General features: G+C 30.0%; 4 protein-coding genes across 4 annotated transcripts; all 4 read right to left on the bottom strand.

Annotated features, from left to right (window-relative positions):
- Window positions 1-789: 789 nt before the first annotated feature.
- Window positions 790-1,588, bottom strand: LOC102614321 (uncharacterized). The gene is made up of 3 exons (XM_052433115.1): window positions 1,429-1,588; window positions 1,184-1,284; window positions 790-1,069 (listed from the first exon to the last, which is right to left on the bottom strand). Exons 1-3 carry the CDS (start codon window positions 1,432-1,434, stop codon window positions 976-978), a joined length of 201 nt encoding a protein of 66 aa, XP_052289075.1. The 5' UTR covers window positions 1,435-1,588; the 3' UTR covers window positions 790-975.
- A 2,611-nt stretch (window positions 1,589-4,199) lies between these two features.
- Window positions 4,200-5,130, bottom strand: LOC102625321 (gibberellin-regulated protein 12-like). The gene is made up of 3 exons (XM_006493020.3): window positions 4,957-5,130; window positions 4,699-4,729; window positions 4,200-4,503 (listed from the first exon to the last, which is right to left on the bottom strand). Exons 1-3 carry the CDS (start codon window positions 5,086-5,088, stop codon window positions 4,322-4,324), a joined length of 345 nt encoding a protein of 114 aa, XP_006493083.3. The 5' UTR covers window positions 5,089-5,130; the 3' UTR covers window positions 4,200-4,321.
- Window positions 5,131-6,262: 1,132 nt separating this feature from the next.
- On the bottom strand, window positions 6,263-12,088 carry LOC102614608 (hypothetical protein). Its single transcript, XM_006492989.4, has 9 exons — window positions 11,726-12,088; window positions 11,240-11,287; window positions 11,074-11,143; window positions 8,779-8,869; window positions 8,569-8,630; window positions 7,201-7,505; window positions 7,087-7,120; window positions 6,876-7,007; window positions 6,263-6,604 (listed from the first exon to the last, which is right to left on the bottom strand). The coding sequence occupies exons 2-9, from the start codon at window positions 11,285-11,287 to the stop codon at window positions 6,423-6,425; spliced, it is 924 nt and encodes a 307-aa protein (XP_006493052.2). The 5' UTR covers window positions 11,726-12,088; the 3' UTR covers window positions 6,263-6,422.
- A 2,132-nt stretch (window positions 12,089-14,220) lies between these two features.
- LOC102625588 (gibberellin-regulated protein 12) lies at window positions 14,221-15,093 on the bottom strand. Its single transcript, XM_006493021.3, has 3 exons — window positions 14,987-15,093; window positions 14,641-14,671; window positions 14,221-14,440 (listed from the first exon to the last, which is right to left on the bottom strand). Exons 1-3 carry the CDS (start codon window positions 15,059-15,061, stop codon window positions 14,259-14,261), a joined length of 288 nt encoding a protein of 95 aa, XP_006493084.2. The 5' UTR covers window positions 15,062-15,093; the 3' UTR covers window positions 14,221-14,258.
- Window positions 15,094-20,011: the final 4,918 nt, after the last annotated feature.

Raw genomic sequence — 20,011 nt, 5'->3', positions numbered from 1 at the left:
ATGGTTATGTCAAGATTCCATCACAGGCATTTGAGAACTAGCAAAAAGCATAATAGATAATATAAACACTAACAAACTCAACAACTAAAATAATTAAGACAACCATGAAACTATCATAAGTTACACCATTCTGTCAACTGCCATGGGAGTGCCCAACAATCATCTGAGGGGGTGCTAAACAATCATCAGTTACTACATAATTGTCAAAAAATGAGTAATCATTTGAGTTGAACACAGTGATGCCAAACCCAGTTATTCATGATACAACATTTATATTGGGATTGACTAGGTTTTCTTCTCACCTAGTCAACCTAGTTTCTGACACCATTAAAAATCCCACCTTTTCTTATAAGTTTAGATCCTATTATTTATGCAGTGTGTGGATGTACGTTACAATAGCGCTGGCCTATTTATAATTATGGTAAACAAAATACCATAAACTTAAAAGTCAACTATTAATTGAGTGCATATCTATCTCCATTTAGAAACAATCATCTCCATAAATGCACAATAAAGAATGGACGACCACAAGCGAGTTCATCTAAACACCTCACACCCACATATTAAAAGCTTAGAACAGCCAAAATAGTTAAAAAGAAAAGAAAATATAGATCTTTTATAACAACAAAACCCATCTATAAATCAATCTATATCAAGCAATCCATGCACCAGGAAGAAAACAAAATACTAAGCACGAAACCACATCTCAATCTATTAAAAAGAAGTTATCGCTTTAGCTACTGGCAATCACAATTACCTCAAAGCAAAAAATAAATAATACAAGAAACAAACACAACAAAAATTAAATTCTTGTATTTAGACGCCAATCCGAATATCAATACAAAGCAAATATAGATCATTGTACAACCACATCAAATTGTTTATTAACACCACAATAAATTTAAAATTAAACAAAAAAAGCTCGAAAAACACAAACCACTGGCGGAATCTCAATCGAACATTTATTCAGTTTGTTTATTTCTTATTATTGCCTTTACCTCCAGCGGAATCTCCGCCAGCCGCCTGCGCCGCCTTCTTGGCAGCCTTCTCCTGCAGCGCCTTCGCGTCCCTAATTTTTTTACATAATTTTAATTAACTAATTAATTAAATTTTTAAAAGAAGTCAAAAGTCAAAACGACATCGTAGGGAAAAACTTTTTTTATAAAAAAAAAAGAAAGAAAACCTTTCGCGGCGTTGTTCGGGAGTCAAGCCGTCGTCCTTGGTCTTTCCCTTGCTGCCGCGAGCGGCCGCTCGCTCGCGATCGCGTTCTCTCTGGTTTCCGCGTGAGATTCGAATCCAAAATCGAAAAGCAATGAATTAAGGAAAAAGCTAACCAGTAATTAATTGTTTAATAATTGCAACAACATTAATAGACATTAATTAAATTCGAAATCATATATTGAAAAAGAAAAAAGAAAAAAGGATATGAGTCATGGTTTCGTCTACTCGATAGAAAAGACAATCTGAAATTTCTTCGCAGTTCGTTCAATCAACCACAAACAGTCAATGATAAAAACCAACCCACTTTTTTATATGCCCCTTATTTATTTACTAATTCCTTTTGATAAAAGAACACTTAGACCCTCACATTTTCTTATATGTGCATATACATATACTTAGTTTAGAAAAAGAAAATACAGACCCTATTTATTTTACGATTATACCATTTCTCTACCGCAACCAAAAAATTTCAATAAAGTTTTTATAATAAATTTAAACTAAATTAAAAAAATATACATTTTAATAATTATTTACAGTAGTAAATAAAAATTTGGTTTTCGAGATTATAATAACCACATACGTGTCCTTTTTTTAAAAATAAAAATGTATATGTGTGCACCGAGCAAGATAAAAGAATAAACGAATGCATACGTGTTTCAGTGAGATGAGATGTAGTTAAAATGTTAAAAATATTTTATTAACAATTTTTATGATAAAAAAGCATTTAGGAAAAGCTTTAAATTTTTTATTTTATTTTGAGAACAACTGTTAAAAATGGCTTATATAATGATTCAACAAAATCATTAATTGACTTTTAGAGTTTCTATTAACATTTCTCAATAAACTCTACTTTATTAATCATAATCGTCATTTATCGTCATATTATGTTATCTTGTATGGATTATTGAGGGTATGTTTGGGAGTGAGATACTATAACTTTTAAGCTATAACTGTTATGGAGTAGAAGCTGAAAAAAAAAATCTACTAACCTGTTAAAGTCCAGCTATAAGTGTCACCAAACACCTTAGTAGCTGGATTTTAGCAGCCCACCTACCTCACCACACTCCCAAACGAGTTCTGAATTCATCATGTTTTATTTAAGTAATTTTTTAACACTTTGGTGTGAATTTAAGTGTTTTATTTATTTGTTTATATTATATTACAACACTTTAATAACAAAATTTATCAAATATATTACAACACTTTAATAACAAAATTTATCAAACACATACATTGGTGTACTTTTGAAACTCACAACACCCCTAATAACACAACAATTTGAACTCCAAACTACTATTTTCAAAAAACTGATTTTTTATTTAATATAATAAAACAAATTGTTTTATAACCCACCAGATTACTAAACTAGTCCTCAATTAGATTAACCGGATTACAAAATCATTTCTCAAGCAAAAATTTCCTTCTAGATTGAGAAAAAAAGAATTATACAAACTTAATTAGGATGTGACATTTTTTTTTCCTCAAGTTTTGAATTATATATGACTTCCCTCAATCTAGAAATGAGCAGTTAATTTTCTGTTAAAAATATTAAATAGCAAATTATTTTATAAATATTAAATACCCAGAAGTAAAATAAAAATTAATGTAAATTTGTTGGATATTAATTTACTTTTAGGGTTAATTTGATAAATTAATAATTTTTTAATTAATGTCCCCCAAAATTGTTGCAAGGTTATTATTGTCAAAGTAAAAAAAGAGTTAGGGAAGGTTGTAACATTATTAATTTTAAAATAGTAGGACTAAATGGACCTTTAACCAAATAAAGACTAAACGAGCACCTACTCGAAATTAATATTTAGTGCATACTTGACATGACTTAGATAATGTTCATAAGTATTTATTTAAAACTCTTTCTAAGATTTTTGTTATTATTTACTTTTTTTTACTAGATTTTTTTAAAATTAAATAAGATATTTTATCTTTACTAGTAAGAGCTTCAATTTTGGGATTTTAAAAATTTTGAAATTTTAGAAGTAGACGTTGAAAAGTTTTTTTTAAAATGTTAAAATATCTAAAATATCATTTATTTATTTAACAATCTTATTTTATTCATTTCATAATATAACTTTAAAAATTTACCTACTAAATTAATTTTAGGATTTTTAATAAAAATTTTCATTGACAATCAAACAATTAATTTTTTTAAGTAAAAAATCTATTTGTAAAAGTTTTAATAATAAAAATTCTATTTAAATAAACTTTATTTAAAAAAAAACTGAACCACACGAAACCTTAATCGCAAAACAAAATTAAATTGATATGTTGGAGCTTCGCTAGGCATTTATATGTATTTATACAATCCCCTTAATGATGGCACGTTTCACGGCTTCATTTCCCTTCTTTCAAATAACTTTGTAATTGTTCTTTAAATGGGATTGCTCTCTAGTGGTAATAAGTAATTGAATATAATTGAGGATGACTTTAATTCCTGTGTAATTTTAAATCTATGTTTACAGAATTTATTACCAAAACTGACATTCAATAAAGTGTTATATTCTATATAAAATGTTTTGCCATTATTCACATTCCATTTATTGACATTATGGCATTATTACTTTCAAAAAACTACCAAACCGGCAAACACCCTTAAATGCTTTTGAAATTCTCAATTTTAACTCATGATAAAAGAAAAATATTACCCAAATAAATCAGTAATAAAAAAACAATGATAAATTAATATAATCATAAAAAAAAAAATAATGATATTTGACCATAACAATAATAGGAGGGTCACAGAAACGGCACACTCTGTTGTGACAATAAGGAAAATCATTTATGTCGCCTTCATGTTGCCTTTATAGTCGATTATCATTATTAATTACTTAATTGGCTACTGACCTTGTTGCCCATTTGTTGCCCATTCATAAACAATATGATACTATACGTGCATTTATAAATAACAATCAATTAGAAAACAATTTAAAAATAAAAAGTAAAAATAAAACACATTCTGCAAATAACATCATTATGGCATTCAATCCATTAATTAATTTCGGGTTCTCATCACATGTTGCTCAACAAAATTTTATTTTCTTGTGCATAGTTTTGTTTCCCTCAAGAGGCAACCACTAAACTAATTCTAAGGACATTTAGGTTTTCCTTCCTTTGTCTTCCATTTGTCGTAGCATGGACATTCTTCTTTGTGCCCGTAAGTGCCTGAAGGTACACACAAGCATTTGTTGCAGCACTTGTTGCAGAAGAACAAGCATGGCTTCCTGTGCGAAGTTGCCGAACACCGGTAGTCACAAGCTGGCTTACACTCTGCATGCATGCACACACATTTTTTTACCAGTTAATTATACATGTGTCATGTGTTAATTAAGAATAATGTATATTTATGTCAGCAGTCGCAAAATATATATATTTTTTTTCAATTTCACCTTAGTTTTGTATTTTTACTCAATAAATTTAGGCAAATAAGATCTGACCCCATTGTTTCAAAAATTTGTTACTTACGCTCAGGTTTAAGTGATCCTTCTCCGCCGGCCTGTGGATATGAAACAATCAAAGATGTTATTTACCAAAAAAAATTAAAATTTCAAACTGAAAAAAAAAAAGGTTTAAAAATCATGCATATATATGAAGAAAGCTTGAATATGTCTACATTGTTGTTAATATAAATAACTAAAAGCTTTGTTAAAGCTCTCGTATTGGCCACCGATAGATAAGAAAATATTTAGGCAAACGATTAAATAAGTCTAGAGAGAGATTTACATTTGAAACATCAAGAGTGAAGGACAAGGAGAGAAAGAGAAGAAGAGCAATGAAACTCCATGAGAGCTTAGCCATTTTTCCTTGGTTAGAATGAAAATAATAATAATAATAAAGATATAACAATCTTGACATGCTCCAGCTAGCATTTGAGCATGCTATTTATAAAACTTCTAATCCTCTTATCTGGGTGTCCAAATTTCTAGTTGTTTTCTTTATAACAAATCTTGTTTTGGTAACTAATATATATAATAATTTTCTTTCTTAATTAAAATTCTCTTTGTCATGTGTTTGCATTATCTGATTGGACATTCCTTGTGGGGAGATTTTGGCTACAAACCGCATACCATATATTGCTGTTTTCAATTAATACAGACTTTTTTATGATTGATATTCCATTTAAGCCCCTTTTGCTAGGGTTCGCTACATAACTGCAAATTGTTAGATAAGTAAATTATTTAGGATTTGAATTTAGTGTTAAGCTTATACGCTTTTTATTATTTTAATTAGAAAGAAGTAATTTGTAGTTATGAGATAAGAATATAAAGATAATTAAAATTTAATTGCACATTATTATAAACGTATGCGTGATTAAAGATTATGAAAAGATTAGCATATTTTAGTTTACCACCATATCCAAGTTCAAGTACTTAATATTAACTATGGTTTATAAGTTAAGAACACTTTATTCTATATTTATTTATGATAAATTTATATATTATCCTCACAATTTTGATTTAAAATTATTAAATTTAAGAATTATGTTTTTCAAACACAATAAAGTTTTGTTTCAAAACTACTTATAGTTGAAGAAGAATTACCTCCAACTAATCCAGAGGTGACATGTGGACAGATTGAGATCTTGCTAAAATAATTTAAATAATTAATTTAACATAAAAATACTAATAAATCTGAATAATAATATCAAATAATATTACAATAAACTTTGTGTAATTTTATTCTTATTAATTAGACCATGGTTGCTGAGGCGTTGTGGATATAATGCTTAATAACGTCATTATGTAACCATAAGCTTCAACATAAATAATGCTCAATCTAAATATGTATTACATGTTCATTGCCTTTACATTATTTCCTTTGTTTTGTTTTTCACCCAAAGACCACATAAAGCCCGGTTCATGCGTTTTGCTCAAATATATTTCAAGCTGTCGATTGACAAAACAAGGGTGGGAGTCGGATCAAACACGGATAGACCCAAGTTCGAATCGGATTCGGATATTGCCCAATATCCTATTAATCTAAAGATCCGATGGCGCCTTTCGTTGGAGGATCCAAATAGGGGATTAGCTGTTAAAAACTTCACAAAATAATCTACTCATTTATGAACGATCGACATCGGTTTTTCACATCAAAGTCCGTTTGTCACAACTCACAATTGACAGTATTTGAGAAGGCAGAATTTCACATCATGAAAAACACCAGTAACGATGATTTGAGAATCAATAACACTACTTGATCACCCGGGATATCCTCTCGAAAAATATTGGACACATACTTGTGCTGAACATTATTTCATCCATCATCCACCCTAGCGCCACCCTCTCCAGTGTACCCAAAGATAACACACGATAAAGCAGCTCGAATTCTTCTCCATCTTTACTTTTAACCCATGTCAGACTGAATGAGTAACCTATTATGCACACAATGAAGGATTGTATTAAGTTACTACCAACAAGTGATCCTGTGTGAGTTTTTATAAATTTTCTTTACTTAACCACAATTTTCTAGTGAGTTTCCATTTTAATTTTCATCCCATATCATCATTACCGATTTGGATATTTCTAAACATGAAAACATCAATCAAAAAACATTTATACAGTGGACAAAAAGCAATCAAATTAAAGAAAAATGGAAATGATGTAATTGCAGGGAGCTAAAAATAATTCCATGTAAAATAATACCAGTTGATTGATGCAGAGCTGAAACACATCTTCCTTCAGATTCATGGTATGGGGATAATTTCATGCCGAATAAGTACTCAATAAGAGCTTGAAACAGACAATTAGCTGGACCACTATCATGTTCACCACCACCTAAGAAACAAATAATACAAACAATTAAACCAGTGACATCACATTCAAGTAAAAGCCAGGTCAAACATGTATTCCCTACCTGATGTGTCAATAGTTCTTTTACAGCATTCAGGCTGGAGATCACAATAAAATAGTCAGACATAAAGACAATATAACTAACTTCAGCTTAACAAGCTTAGGGTTACAGGCATACCAGCTGCTCATTTAAAAGAGCCCCCCAGGAAACATTCTCCTTCGATAAATCCTTCGCTGATTGTCCTTCAATGGCGTAATCTTGACCACGTGAACTAGCCGTAATCATGCATTCACTCTCAGATTCACTTCCAAGTTTCCTCCTACGCTTTCTTGTCTTTTCTTTGGATTGATTTCCAGATGTAGGCTGAGCACCTTCAGGAGTGTATAGCTGCATATTATCATTGTTGTCATCCTTTGAAGAGGAAGCAGTTCCCTCTTGAAGGAGCTTTTGGAGTGTCTCAACTTCTTCAGACAGTGCTTTATCTGACAAAAATTGAGACCTCAACAAGTAAAGAGATCTGAATATTGGTCGGAGTTACAACCAAGTATGAAACATACCACAAACAATAAGTTCACAAAAGATTTTGCTTCATAATGCTTCTCAAAGTCTGAGAATCCTTGCTTTAGCGAGACTGAGGTTCTCGCAAACACAAATGGGTTTTTCTTATGGTACCGACGGCCAGAGAACAACAAAGGTGACTATAGAGAACCTTTTGCTACTTTGATTTATGACACTTGTGGATAATTAAACAATACACAGACATGGACCATAAAAAGTGAAATTAGTTTGGGCTCTACAGGGCCATTTTCATGCATGAATATTTAAAAAACAGAATCTCATCTCAAAGTGACTACCAAATAACTATCTCAGACATGAGCTTATGCACACATCACTCTTTTAGGTGAATTAGTCTTGAAAAGAAGAAAGCTTATTGGTGATTTCAAAAACCTTAATAATCTTCTTAGGCATCCTTCCTACAGAAGGTATTGGCATCCTTTATAAATATGGATAGCTTAAAGATGCTAGTGACTCCTCCAAGAAGAACGATCATTATGCATGGCTCCTTCCCCACTACATTGCCAATTCAATTTCTCAATCTTTATACTTGTAAAAACATCTAATCAAACTTACTTCTATCAAGGTAGTCTAGCTCAGCTCCACTTAGTTTTCAATTAGTTTTGTAGAATGCTAAGAACCATGGCCTAGGTTGGCCAGGTTCAAGGCTGATTCAGTTTGCACTTAGCATCCTGAGAAGAATGAGTGCAGGGTTCTACATTTTTATCCAGAAAACATATTTCATGCACAGTCCTTAACAAGGTATTTTCAATAACTTGAGCATCAAACCCAGCTTCCTAAATACCATCTATGCCATTTTCTCTGTACGTATGACAATTTTTTATACATCGAGCGTGATCTTAGATGAAAGCATAACAGAAATGCCCAAGGTTGCAAAATGTTTTCAAATTGATACACTAATGCACATGAAGTGTGTGTATTATTTTTATTTTCTTTTAAAATCTATCAAAATATTTAATTGTTTCTTACTCTTTTGATTCTCTTCCATTAGAAGCTTCTGGTAATGCAAGCATTGCTCATTACTGGTTGACCTGCAATGAAATGTAAATATGTGTCAATTTCTGTTATTCGTGCCCCAGAAAAAGCTGGATCTGGTGGCAACAACAAAAAAAATACAACCAAGAAAATCAGCAAAAACCAAAAATCCAGTAAAAAAAAAAATATATTGAGAGTGCATGCCTGATTGAGTCCACTTCACTCTTCAAGTTGTTAACTTGTGCACATAACTTTTCATTTTCACTTCTTAAGAATTCTATATACTTATCTGCAGCTGTAATGACAGAAAATAAGCACTTGATCAATTCAGAGTATGATTAAAAATTAGAGTTTTGACTTTAATTCTATTGGATACAGTAAGCCAGATTAAATTCCTTTTAAAGAAACAGACTACTAAATTCCAAACACTTCAGAGGCTTATACAAAGATTACATTCTGTAACATAGACAATTATTCTCTTCTAATTTCCAGGAGCTAAACAGATAAAAACAATACTCCAGCACAAACTTACTTATCTGATTCAAATTGCGGTCACAAATACTTTATTAAAACTCTTTCCTTACATTTAAATACTTGTATACTAGTTATGGATCCCAAAAGTATGCTAATCATATTTACGTTGAAAAGAAATCGCCCTGAAATTGATAAAAACATGCCCTGTGCTAAAAAATAGTCAAAATATTCAGAAGCCGCATTAATAGGCAACAAAATACCTTTAATGCCCTAGCAAATATAAAGGACTCAGACAAGGCCCAGCTCTTAGCCTCAAAGAGGAAAACTAAAGGAAAAACACTAGACAAGGTCCGGTAATGAATCATAATCAGTCCAGCTCTTTAAAGATATCATATCAGTCAATAATCCATTACTTCAATGCATCAACACAAAAATCAGTAACACATTAAAAGTCCACTGATCATGAATAAATAGTGTATCTGAACTTGTTCTGTTGATGCATTTGAACCTCAAGTCCAAAAATGATTGAATTAACATAAGGTAAGCTGAGTTGTAAGTATGTTGATAAACAAGTTGATGCAAACACCACGGTGAAACTTTGAAACCCACGCTCAATTTGGAAGTTTCAAATGCCCAAGAAAGCTCTAAACAGAGTTTTAAGTTAAAACAAACCTTGATCCAATGCTTAAAAAAGCATGAAGCAGAGATAAACAATCATTGACCCAATGTTTTTAACTAAACCCTAAATCCTAAAGCCTACTTGAATTCTTGGAACATCCCTCCAAGCATAGTTTTACACAAAAGGTCCAGCAAATGACTTAGACTAAACATAAAAATTAAAACTAGACTTAAATGAAAAATTGGTAAACTTAAAACATTGCAAAAGAAACCATAAATAAGGTAGAAGTCATGCAAGTTCCTTTTGACTAAAAAACTCAACAGGTTATAATGAATTGGTCATAACTTCTTCTAGAAAACTTCAAATTCAATTCCATGAAATGCATTAAAAAGCTAACTCAATTAGCTTTCCAATAGTATACAACTTGTGAATTAATTCCAACTTAAGCAATGTCAGTTTAATTCTGAGATACCCCTCTCTACATTGATTTAAGCTACAATTGGCATGACCTGAATTTTTGTCAAGCATTTGGCCCAAACTCTATATTTGCCTGTCCAATAGCTTGAATAATTTCACAATGGCTTGTCTTCTCTCCAAGTCCAATTCATCATGTCTTACACTTTAAATTGTGATTTGCCTTCTCAATTCATCCATTTAAATCAATCTATTTAAGGCAGCTTCTTTACTCTAGCTCTTGTAATCGAGCGCCGATGAATGTACAAAAATCACTTAAAGCTTAAATAGTATTTCCTTTGGATTTATTAACTTTACTTGTTGATGCGCATAGTAATTTAAATAGTAAAAAGAAAGCTAAATTTGTTAAGCAACTGCACAAGAAAGTGTGAGAACACACAGAAAAAAGACGGAACAATATGCTGCTCAAGCCAACAAAGGACGCAAGAAAGAGGTTTTTCGACGTGAGGATTGGTTTCAACGTGAACATATGATAAACGAGAGGTTTCCAGCCCAAAGGTGTTCCAAGTTCCTTCCACGGGAAGATGGCCATTTTCAAGTGGTTGCACGGACTAATGAAAAATGCTACAAATTGGATCTTTTTAGTCAGTATAATATGAGTACTACTTTTAATATTTTTGATCTTTCTCCTTTTGACATAGATGACGATTCAAAGATGAAACCTAAGCTGCCAAGCAAATGTTTTTGATCTCGGCTTCCGTCAAGAATATAAAGAAGTTTCATCAAGAAACACATACACCACATGTTATATATTAAGTTAATTTCAAATCAATAAGTGCATTAATTTTAAATTCATTGAAACCTAAGCTGCCAAGCAAATATAATCAATTTCTACATTAATTAAATGGGAATCAATTTATTTGGAAAAAGAATGAAACTTTTTACACCTAGCACACAACATTTAATCTGATACATTGGCAAGAAATACATACCATTCACATAGGTTGTGAACTTCAATTCTTGTTCTTTGTTGAGATTATCCAATTCACTGAATTTTTTCTTCTGAAGTACCCCCCCCCCAAAAAAAAAGAAAAAAATTCATTAAAACATATAGGCATTTCCTCTATTTTCTAGGGAAAGAGAGAGAGAAAAAGATACCTTTAGTTTATCATATTTATCGTAGAGCTTCTTATACAAAGATTCCATCTGTAACAAGAGTTAGCAATTAATCATAGACTTAAATTACCTAAAACACGTACACAGAGAAAATCGAAGAAGAAAAAAGTTAAAAGGGTGAATTTTCTCACAAATTTCATTTTTCTAAACGCAAGTTGACAAAGCCGATGCACACGGCTGCACTTTGACATTTAATCAAACACAAAACATACAATCAAACAAACACACCCCGGGCCCCGACTCAGAAACCCAAAATCAGATACTTCAATTCACCAAATCAACCAATAATAAAAAAAATCAATCAAAATAAATAAATATCACATAGAAATCTTCATTTCAGCAAACAATCTACTAAATAATACAACAGTCCGTTTTCTCAGTATTAAGGTCAAATAAATAAAAACCCACATTATAGAAAAATTCTTATTAGAAAATAAAAATTAAAAAAAATTGAAAAAGAAAAAAGACCTCTCAAGTTATTTGCTGCAAACGGAAGTGCTGAATGAGATTGTGAAGAGCTGAAACGCGCAGAGGCGCCGGCCGTACGGACCTCTCAATTTATTCTAGGTTTTGTTTGTACACTGAACAAATGGCGTTCGAATTCGAATGAATTTTTAGGGATTTGTGATCTTACGTTTGTGTGGAAAGCGCGGTAAAAGCAGAATTTAAAATTCGAGAGGAAAAGGCTCTCGCTGTCACTCAACTACTTCACGCATGAGGTGAAAATTTGAAAGCGATGGAGTTTTTTTGTTAATTTTACTAATCGAGTTGGGGGGGTTTTAAATTTCTTCGGGGAAGGAAGCAGAGTTGTCACAGTGAGCAAATAAATATGCCACGTCATCAGTTCGCTAAGGTTACATAAAGAGGCTTGAAGTGGCATTGACGTTTAACGAATTTTAAAAATTATTTTACCTTTTATTAATGTAATTTATTATTTATTTATTTATTTTGAGGGTTAGTACAAATTAATTTTTTATTAATATCTCTAAAATTGTTATAAAGTCATTTTGATAAAAAAAAAATAAAGAAGAACTATAATTAATTAATAAGAAAAGTGTCTTGTATTGAAGTGTTTTTAAAATATAAAAATTAAATAAATACTTAATCCAAAATATTAAGATTTATTGAAAGTTTTTGCTCTTTCTTAGTATGGTGAGAAAAAGGTAATTTCTTGGTTGGTGGGTTATTGGTTTTGATGATTGATGCCTTCTGATGTTGATTGAGGATTAAGAAAAGCAAGAGCAAGATGGTATTTATTAAGGAAGATAGATATTAATGATTGCTATATATATACATATCCAACTTTAGTGAGAATACTCACACTTTGCTAAAGTGACTACACATTTTTTTTTTTAAAGGAAGTGACTATTTATTAAAACATAAAAATATTACAAATTTTAATGTATTAGAGATTATATTTTTTTATTTATTAGTAGCATCTTTACTTTATTAAAATAAAGATGTTCTCACACCATCATCAGTGAAATAAATTAAAAATTGAAATAATTTGTGATGAATTAGGAGTTCAATAAGTCTAGAGTTTCTTACATAGTTTGAAAAGATGAAGTTGCAGTGGTAAAATTTGTAAATGATTAATGATTATGTATCAAATTACAGAAAATTCACAAGAATTTTAATAAAAGAACCTGAAAATTCTCTTAATTATTGATTTTTGTTTAAATCAAATAAAGATGAATTTATGGAAACAATTTCTTATTTATTATGATTCACCATTACTTATGCTTAAATATTTTCCGACATATTCTATGAAAAAGTCATCCTATCGCAAGGGGCAGGAAAGCTATATGTGATGGTTGACTTGATTTTATAATAATAGTGTGTACACCTTTATTCTATTTTAATCTTTTTATGAGTTAATTTACTTGAACTTGGAGTTCAAAAGTTTATTTTACAATGCACATTATTAAACAATTATTGGACAAATTTATTGATATAGATGAAGTGATAAAAATCGCTTATAGAAACTAGAAAGCATCTTAATTTGGGTATATGTAGTGCTGGTAGGATGATATGGTGATACAAAAAGAAAAAGTCATTTCCAACCCTAGAGTTTAATGTAATCCCATTTCCTCCTTACTATTTAAATAATAAAACTCATTTCATCTTTGTTTCTTAAACAATAGTTGAAAACACCCCAACACACACACACAAAAATGTGAAAGAATATTGATTTATATGATTGGTCAAAATATGGGTGTCTAGTCCGTAAGCTAAAAGATGCAAAATTAATTAGCAAAATATAAAGAGTGTTGGACCTATAGTCCATATTCATGAAGTCATAAAATTTACTAATAAAATTTGAATTTGAACTACGTATGTCCAAATTAATTTAGAACGATCTATGTACTTATTTTTGAAAGACAAAATGCTAGAAACAAGTACCTAAAGTACTAAACTAAAAAGCTTGTAGGTTATATATTCTTGATAAAGTCATAATCATAATTGTGTATGTTAGAGCAAAATATAATCACTTGAGTAAAAATTAATTTATTATAATTGGGATACGCTATTATCAGTTTTTGATGTAATTTTTACTGAAAATTGAATTATAAATTTGCTATCTCAACAGATACATTGAGATGATTTGATTATTAAGATAACTCTTGAAGAGTGTATGAATTCATGATCAATTAATTTCTGTTTGGGGAAGAAATTCAAGATCAAAAATCTTGAAATGAAGAAATTTTGTAGTAATCTGCAGATTAATTAAAATTAGCATGACATATAAAGAAATTAATTTTGTAGTAATCTGCGTATTAATTAAACATTTGCATGACATATAAAGAAATTCTTGAAGTATTTCATATTAGAAATTGATATGATAATTTATCATTTTCTTCCTCCATAGCAAAAATGTTGCTTTGGGTCTTGAAGTACCATACTCCATTGCAAATATCTTGTGCCAAATTGCATTTTATGATATTGCATTCTTACAATTTCTGTCAAGTAGAATAATGCATGCGCGATATATGACATGTAATTAAGGACACTTGGGTGTTCCTTCCTTAGTTTTCCAGTTGTTGTAGCATGGACATTCTTCTTTATGCCCATAAGTGCCTGAAGGAACACATAAGCATTTTTTGCAGCACATATTGCAAAATTCTATGCATGGGTTTCTATGTGATGTTGCTGAACAACGATAATTGCAGGCACTCTCACACTCTGCACGTGCATGTACAAATGATACATTTAATTAGTACTTATAACTTGAATAATGATGCTTAGATACGGACGTCTGGATTTTAAAAATCGGATTTAAATTAAAAATCTGAATTTTATTAAATCCGAATGTTCAAATTTGAATATGACTCAAAACTATTGATTATTAAAAGAAAATAGAAGGAAAATGAAATGTTGCTTACGTTCAGGTTTGAGTGATCCCTCTCCACCAGCCTGTGAATATCAACCATTATTAAATTGAAAGAGCAAATTGAAGACACAAACATAAAATATTGATATGTTGGTGTTCATTTGTCGTGACATTTTTATTATTCTCCAAAAAAAAAAAAAAAACTCTGGATCTCATGCTATTTTATTTAATTTTTTGTAATTCACCTTTTCTTTTAGGTCTAATAGAAATGAAATGTGTATACAATACCCTCAATGAACTCCCCATTAATAGCTCTCATATAATTTTCACGTTAAAACTTATAATATGTAGATAGTATATATGTGAACAATTAGATATAAATAGAGAGAGTGTTTTACATTTGCAACTTCAACAGCAAAGACCACAGAAAGAAAAAGAACAAGAGCAATAGAACTCCATGAAAGCCTGGCCATTATTTTTGGTTTAGAATGAGAAAATAATAAAAGTTAAGGACAACACTGAGATGCCTAAACTATGAATAGAAGCATGCTATTTATACTAGATATAATCCTCCTGACTGATGCTATATTTAATTTGATGTGCTTTCATTTCTTATTCAGACTAAATATGTTACCAAATCTGTAGTTGTATTCTTTAGAACAATTACTATTTGTTTTGGTAACTATATCATTTTGTTTTCTAATTAAAGTTGGTATGTTTTCATCATCAGATTTTACATTCTATGTATAAATTTGTTACTGTATCATACAATGTGTCATATTCCATATATATGGTTTATTATGAATTTTATTCTATATAAATATATAATTCGTTGGCAATAACAAATTAAGATTAATCTCATACAATTATTGTTGATCTAAATGTAAGCTATCCAAACTATTAAGCACGTAATATAAATAGATGAAGTTTTGGGGGCTAATACTAATAGATGTGATGATGGACTTGAAAATGGGAGCCATCCCTCCTTCTCCCAAGGTCTGATCTCTATGAAAATATTTAGATGTTCGTAAATATCTAAATAAATTTTAAGAACAAAGATGTCTACACACTTAAAATTTTAAAAATTTGTCATGAAAATTCCTAATTTTTTTAAAGAGGATACTAAAATTTTCTTTTAACCGTAATACTCTTTGACTCAAAAATTTACTCTAATATTTTATAACAAATTAAAATATAATATTAAAATAAATGTAATGATATATACATTTTAAAAATATTTTAATATTTTACAATCTATTAGACATATTGTGTTATATTAAAGTAATTTTTTAATAAATATAAACATAATATTAAAATAAATATATTAAAATTTGAATTATTTTGAATATTAGTAAAATAATAATTTTAACATTATTAGTACGTGAGACTTTTTTTTTAATTGAAAAATGTATTTAACCCTATATTTATTTAAAATCTCTACAATAAGTATAAATATATTATTAAAAATATAATCATTCACATATTTAAATTTATTTATCTACTAGACAGATTAATATTTAAATTTATTTATCTACTAGACATATTAATTTTTTGTACTATATTTATATTTCTTAAAAATAAAAAATTTAACTTTTAATTACTCTATTCAAGAAATATTATAATAAAAAGTGATCTTAGTATTTTTTTTTAATTTTATACACACAAACACATACACTTATATATACACATACATATACATATACTTTTTTTTCAAAATCTTAAGGATGTCAATATTATTTTTGTTTTTGTTAATTTATATTTAATTATGATATTAAAGCCATAATTACATCTTTAAATTTTTTACCTTGGAAAGAATTAATCATGAGGAGAGCTTTAACCAGATATAGTTTTTCAAGGCAGCAAGCAAGCATGTTATTAAGTCGAAGATATATTGACGAGATAAAAGGAATTATCAAATCTTTTTGTATAAGTAACTCTTGATACGAAACATTTGTAGAACGTACAATTGGTAAAAGAATTATGGATACTATAATTGAAATTGGGGCTTGAAATGATCATTGTAAATACTTTTTTTTTTAAATTAACATGCTAAAGATTACGGTTATTATGTAAGAACCGTCATTAGATGTGATTTTTAATGACGATTTTTAGGAGAAAACCGTCATTAAAATTATAGTATATATAGTAAATAATGACTATTTAGTAAAATAATCATCATTATAAATATATATTTAATGACGGTTTTTAATAAAAACATTGTCATTAAAACTTATATACATATGATATATAATGACCGTTTATTAAAATAATTGTCATACATTTAATAACAGTTTTTGAACTGTCATAAAAATATGTCCCTTTTAATGTCATTGTCTAATATGACAGTTTTAAAACCGTCATTAAATATCAATTTGTATTAGTTTTTGTCAGATTCCACGACACAACACATATAAAATTATAGTATATATAGTAAATAATGATTGTTTAGTAAAATAACCGTCATTATAAATATACGTTTAATGATGGTTTTTGATATAAAAAAAACCGTCGTTAAAACTTATTACATATGATATATAATTACCGTTTATTAAAATAATCGCCATTATATGTATATATTTAATAACAGTTTTTAAATTGTTATAAAAATATACCCTTTTAATGTCACTGCCGAAGGTGACGGTTTTAAAACTGTCATTAAAACTAATTTTGTAGTAATTTGTCTGATTCCACAACACAACACATGTGCATATATAAATAATATTATTACAAAGTTGAGGATGAAGATTAAAGATTGAATATTGAAGATCTGCATGAGCCAGCTAGCTAACATAATCGATTAAGATACAATATAATCGGCCGGCTGGGAGAGCTCATCAATAAACTCTAATACGTGCGCATTTATAAGTAATATCATGACATAGTTGAGGATGAAGATTGAGGATCAGCATGAGCTGGCTACCTAGCTAGCGACCACATAGTCGATCGAAATACAATCGGCCAGGGGGAGGACTACAATGTTCGCCTTTTCTGGTATTCCGGGGAGCAGGGGTACGAGGCTTGTAGGCACCAGGTCTCCCACAATCGATTACTACCTTACCGGCGTTCAGAGTCTTAGTTCTTGCAACAGTAGAATCAGCCTTAGAAAACAACATGTCGTTGTGATCAAAATGGAAATTAGCAATGATGGTTCTGTTGCTCTTATGCACGGCTGCAGCAGCATCAGCACAAGATTGATCATTTGCGGCGAAGAAGAGTATCGTGACTATGATGGTCGCTGCTAAGGCACCACCTCCCAATCCCATCACGTTACTTCCCATGTTTTTTTTTTTTTTTTCCCTCTCTTTTCCCTGTTCACTCTACTGACTTCTTTTTCGAGCTTGTTTGTGAGAACTAAGAAGCCAGCTTCTCCCCAAGTTCTCCTTTACTACAGCGCTTCAATTACGAACTGTTTCTTTTTTCCTTTCTTAAATAAATAAATTAAAAGGAGAGTCCCTTGTCCAACTAGAGAGTTTGTATGGTGGAGATTGCTCTTATGTACACAGATGTTTATGGCAAAAGTTAATGTCATAAAAAGTTTTTGTCCATAAAGTAGGGTAAAGATAGGTACTACAGTTATATGGTACTATAATTCAATCTAATTATTAAATTTAATCCATAATTATTATTAAAATTAAATTTAAAAGCCGGATCTAGCTGTGGTACCATATAACAGTAGCACCACAACTGAACCCAAAAAATCCCCTCTTGGGGTGTTTTTACGTAGGGCCTTCTCACCTTACGAAATAATGTAAGGTACGTCCCAAGAAATGACAAGTAAATCGACAGCATTGTGCCATCTGTAGTTGGTATAATTAATTTGATCAGTTGAAAATCGGTTACAAAAATAATCAACGCAGGGTTAATCCCTTCTAATAACAACCCACCATCTCGCCTGTGTTTTTCTGGGAAAAAAGAAAATGTTGTGTTTTAATCCTCAGTTTAACCTATTCGACACTCCGGCTGTCCCTTCTCTTTTTGTGCAGATTTCATTCATCGTTTCCTCTTTGCCTTTTATTGCTTACTCACCAGTCCGATCATAATCTTTTAAATTTAATTTCCAAACTGCTAGTCCCAGCACCGCCTTCAAAGGAGTAGCTGAAAGAGAGTGCTTCACAATGGCACCATGGTTGTGTCTAATGTTTCATTGATGGCCGTGATAGATGGAAAAAAGTAAGTCCTTATTTTTCAGTTAATTTAATTAATGAGAATGGATACTGAAAGGGTTGGAAATTTTTAATGGTTATGTCGGCATCTTATCCTAAAGATTTGACATTTTTTTTTCCTTGATTCTTGATTAATCACCCAAACTCGCATTCCCTCTTCACGGTTGCTCACTTATTATCTTTAGTTGTGCAATTAATTTCCATCCGTCTGATTTCATTAGTCTAATCTGACGGATCATATTTACTTAATGTAAGTAACTTTATTATGTAAGATAACAAGGCCCCCCTCTTAGGTATCTTACCCTAGCCAAACCGGTTCATTTTAAAACCGATTTATTATTTTTCAAACCGATTTATTTTGGTTTGTTATAAATACACAGAAAGTAAATACTGGGGACTTTAACCTAGTGATAGGCTTGAATCTTCAACTTTGTTGATGGCACAACTATTTTTGCGGAAAACGTTTGTGACTAGAAATATTTTTTTTTAAAAACATTAGTACGAGTAAAATTTTGTACTGGTAATAGTAAATTTTCTTGATTATAATGTAAATGCATTTAATTTTTTTTTTTTGTAAATTTTGTATTTTATCATGTACAGGTTGTATCAAATTTAAAAAAATTATTCAAAAACAAAAAAATAGAACATAAAAAAGTTACAATATTTTTTTAAACTTATCCAAGGTGTATTTCAAATAAGGAGTTATGAGAGATGTGGTATTTAATAAGAGAATGATGATTTTGAATAATTTTTCAGTTTATTTTTTAGTCCTTACATGATGAATATGACATTATGTAGGACGTAGATAAGTTTTTGGATGATATAGGCATTACTTAATGAAACAAAGGCTTTTGTTATGTTACATAATCATGTAATATACATGATGTTACATAATCATGTAATATACATGATCATGTAGCAGCATGAAAATCCAATGATTGTAAAAGTAACATGATTTTATTATCTTATATTTCTACAACCGTTGAATTTTCATCCAACGGCTGCTACATAATCATGTAACATACACGATTATGTAACATAACAATCTCCTGAAACAAAACAAGTTTGATATTAATGCTAATAATATTGAAATAAAAATATTTTAACCTTTAGTAGCCCACAAACTACACAAAATTTTAAACAACATATTTAGGTTTAAGGTGCTGATGTAGTTAGATAGCAGAAGAAAAAATAAAATTAGTTAATTAAACTTTGGGAAGAGGGTGAAATAGTTCCGAACACAATGAGAACTAAATGATG

This window comes from Citrus sinensis, chromosome 9 (assembly GCF_022201045.2).
Source record: "Citrus sinensis cultivar Valencia sweet orange chromosome 9, DVS_A1.0, whole genome shotgun sequence".
Taxonomy (NCBI): domain Eukaryota; kingdom Viridiplantae; phylum Streptophyta; class Magnoliopsida; order Sapindales; family Rutaceae; genus Citrus; species Citrus sinensis.
The sequence above is the reverse complement of the archived record's forward strand: the minus strand, read 5'-3'. Positions and strand labels throughout refer to the sequence as shown.

Excerpts from the sequence above, each read along its gene's own strand:
- LOC102614321 (XM_052433115.1), bottom strand. Across the intron at positions 1,070-1,183 it reads CCCGAACAACGCCGCGAAAG|GGACGCGAAGGCGCTGCAGG; the intron begins GTTTTCTTTCTT and ends TAAAAAAATTAG.
- LOC102625321 (XM_006493020.3), bottom strand. The coding sequence starts at position 5,088 with ATGTCAAGATTGTTATATCTTTATTATTATTATTATTTTCATTCTAAC. Across the intron at positions 4,730-4,956 it reads TCACTCTTGATGTTTCAAAT|GCCGGCGGAGAAGGATCACT; the intron begins GTAAATCTCTCT and ends TCATATCCACAG. Across the intron at positions 4,504-4,698 it reads AGGATCACTTAAACCTGAGC|AGTGTAAGCCAGCTTGTGAC; the intron begins GTAAGTAACAAA and ends GCATGCATGCAG.
- LOC102614608 (XM_006492989.4), bottom strand. The coding sequence starts at position 11,287 with ATGGAATCTTTGTATAAGAAGCTCTACGATAAATATGATAAACTAAAG. Across the intron at positions 8,870-11,073 it reads GTTCACAACCTATGTGAATG|CTGCAGATAAGTATATAGAA; the intron begins GTATGTATTTCT and ends CTGTCATTACAG. Across the intron at positions 8,631-8,778 it reads AGTGAAGTGGACTCAATCAG|GTCAACCAGTAATGAGCAAT; the intron begins GCATGCACTCTC and ends ATTTCATTGCAG.
- LOC102625588 (XM_006493021.3), bottom strand. The coding sequence starts at position 15,061 with ATGGCCAGGCTTTCATGGAGTTCTATTGCTCTTGTTCTTTTTCTTTCT. Across the intron at positions 14,672-14,986 it reads TTGCTGTTGAAGTTGCAAAT|GCTGGTGGAGAGGGATCACT; the intron begins GTAAAACACTCT and ends TGATATTCACAG. Across the intron at positions 14,441-14,640 it reads GGGATCACTCAAACCTGAAC|AGTGTGAGAGTGCCTGCAAT; the intron begins GTAAGCAACATT and ends ATGCACGTGCAG.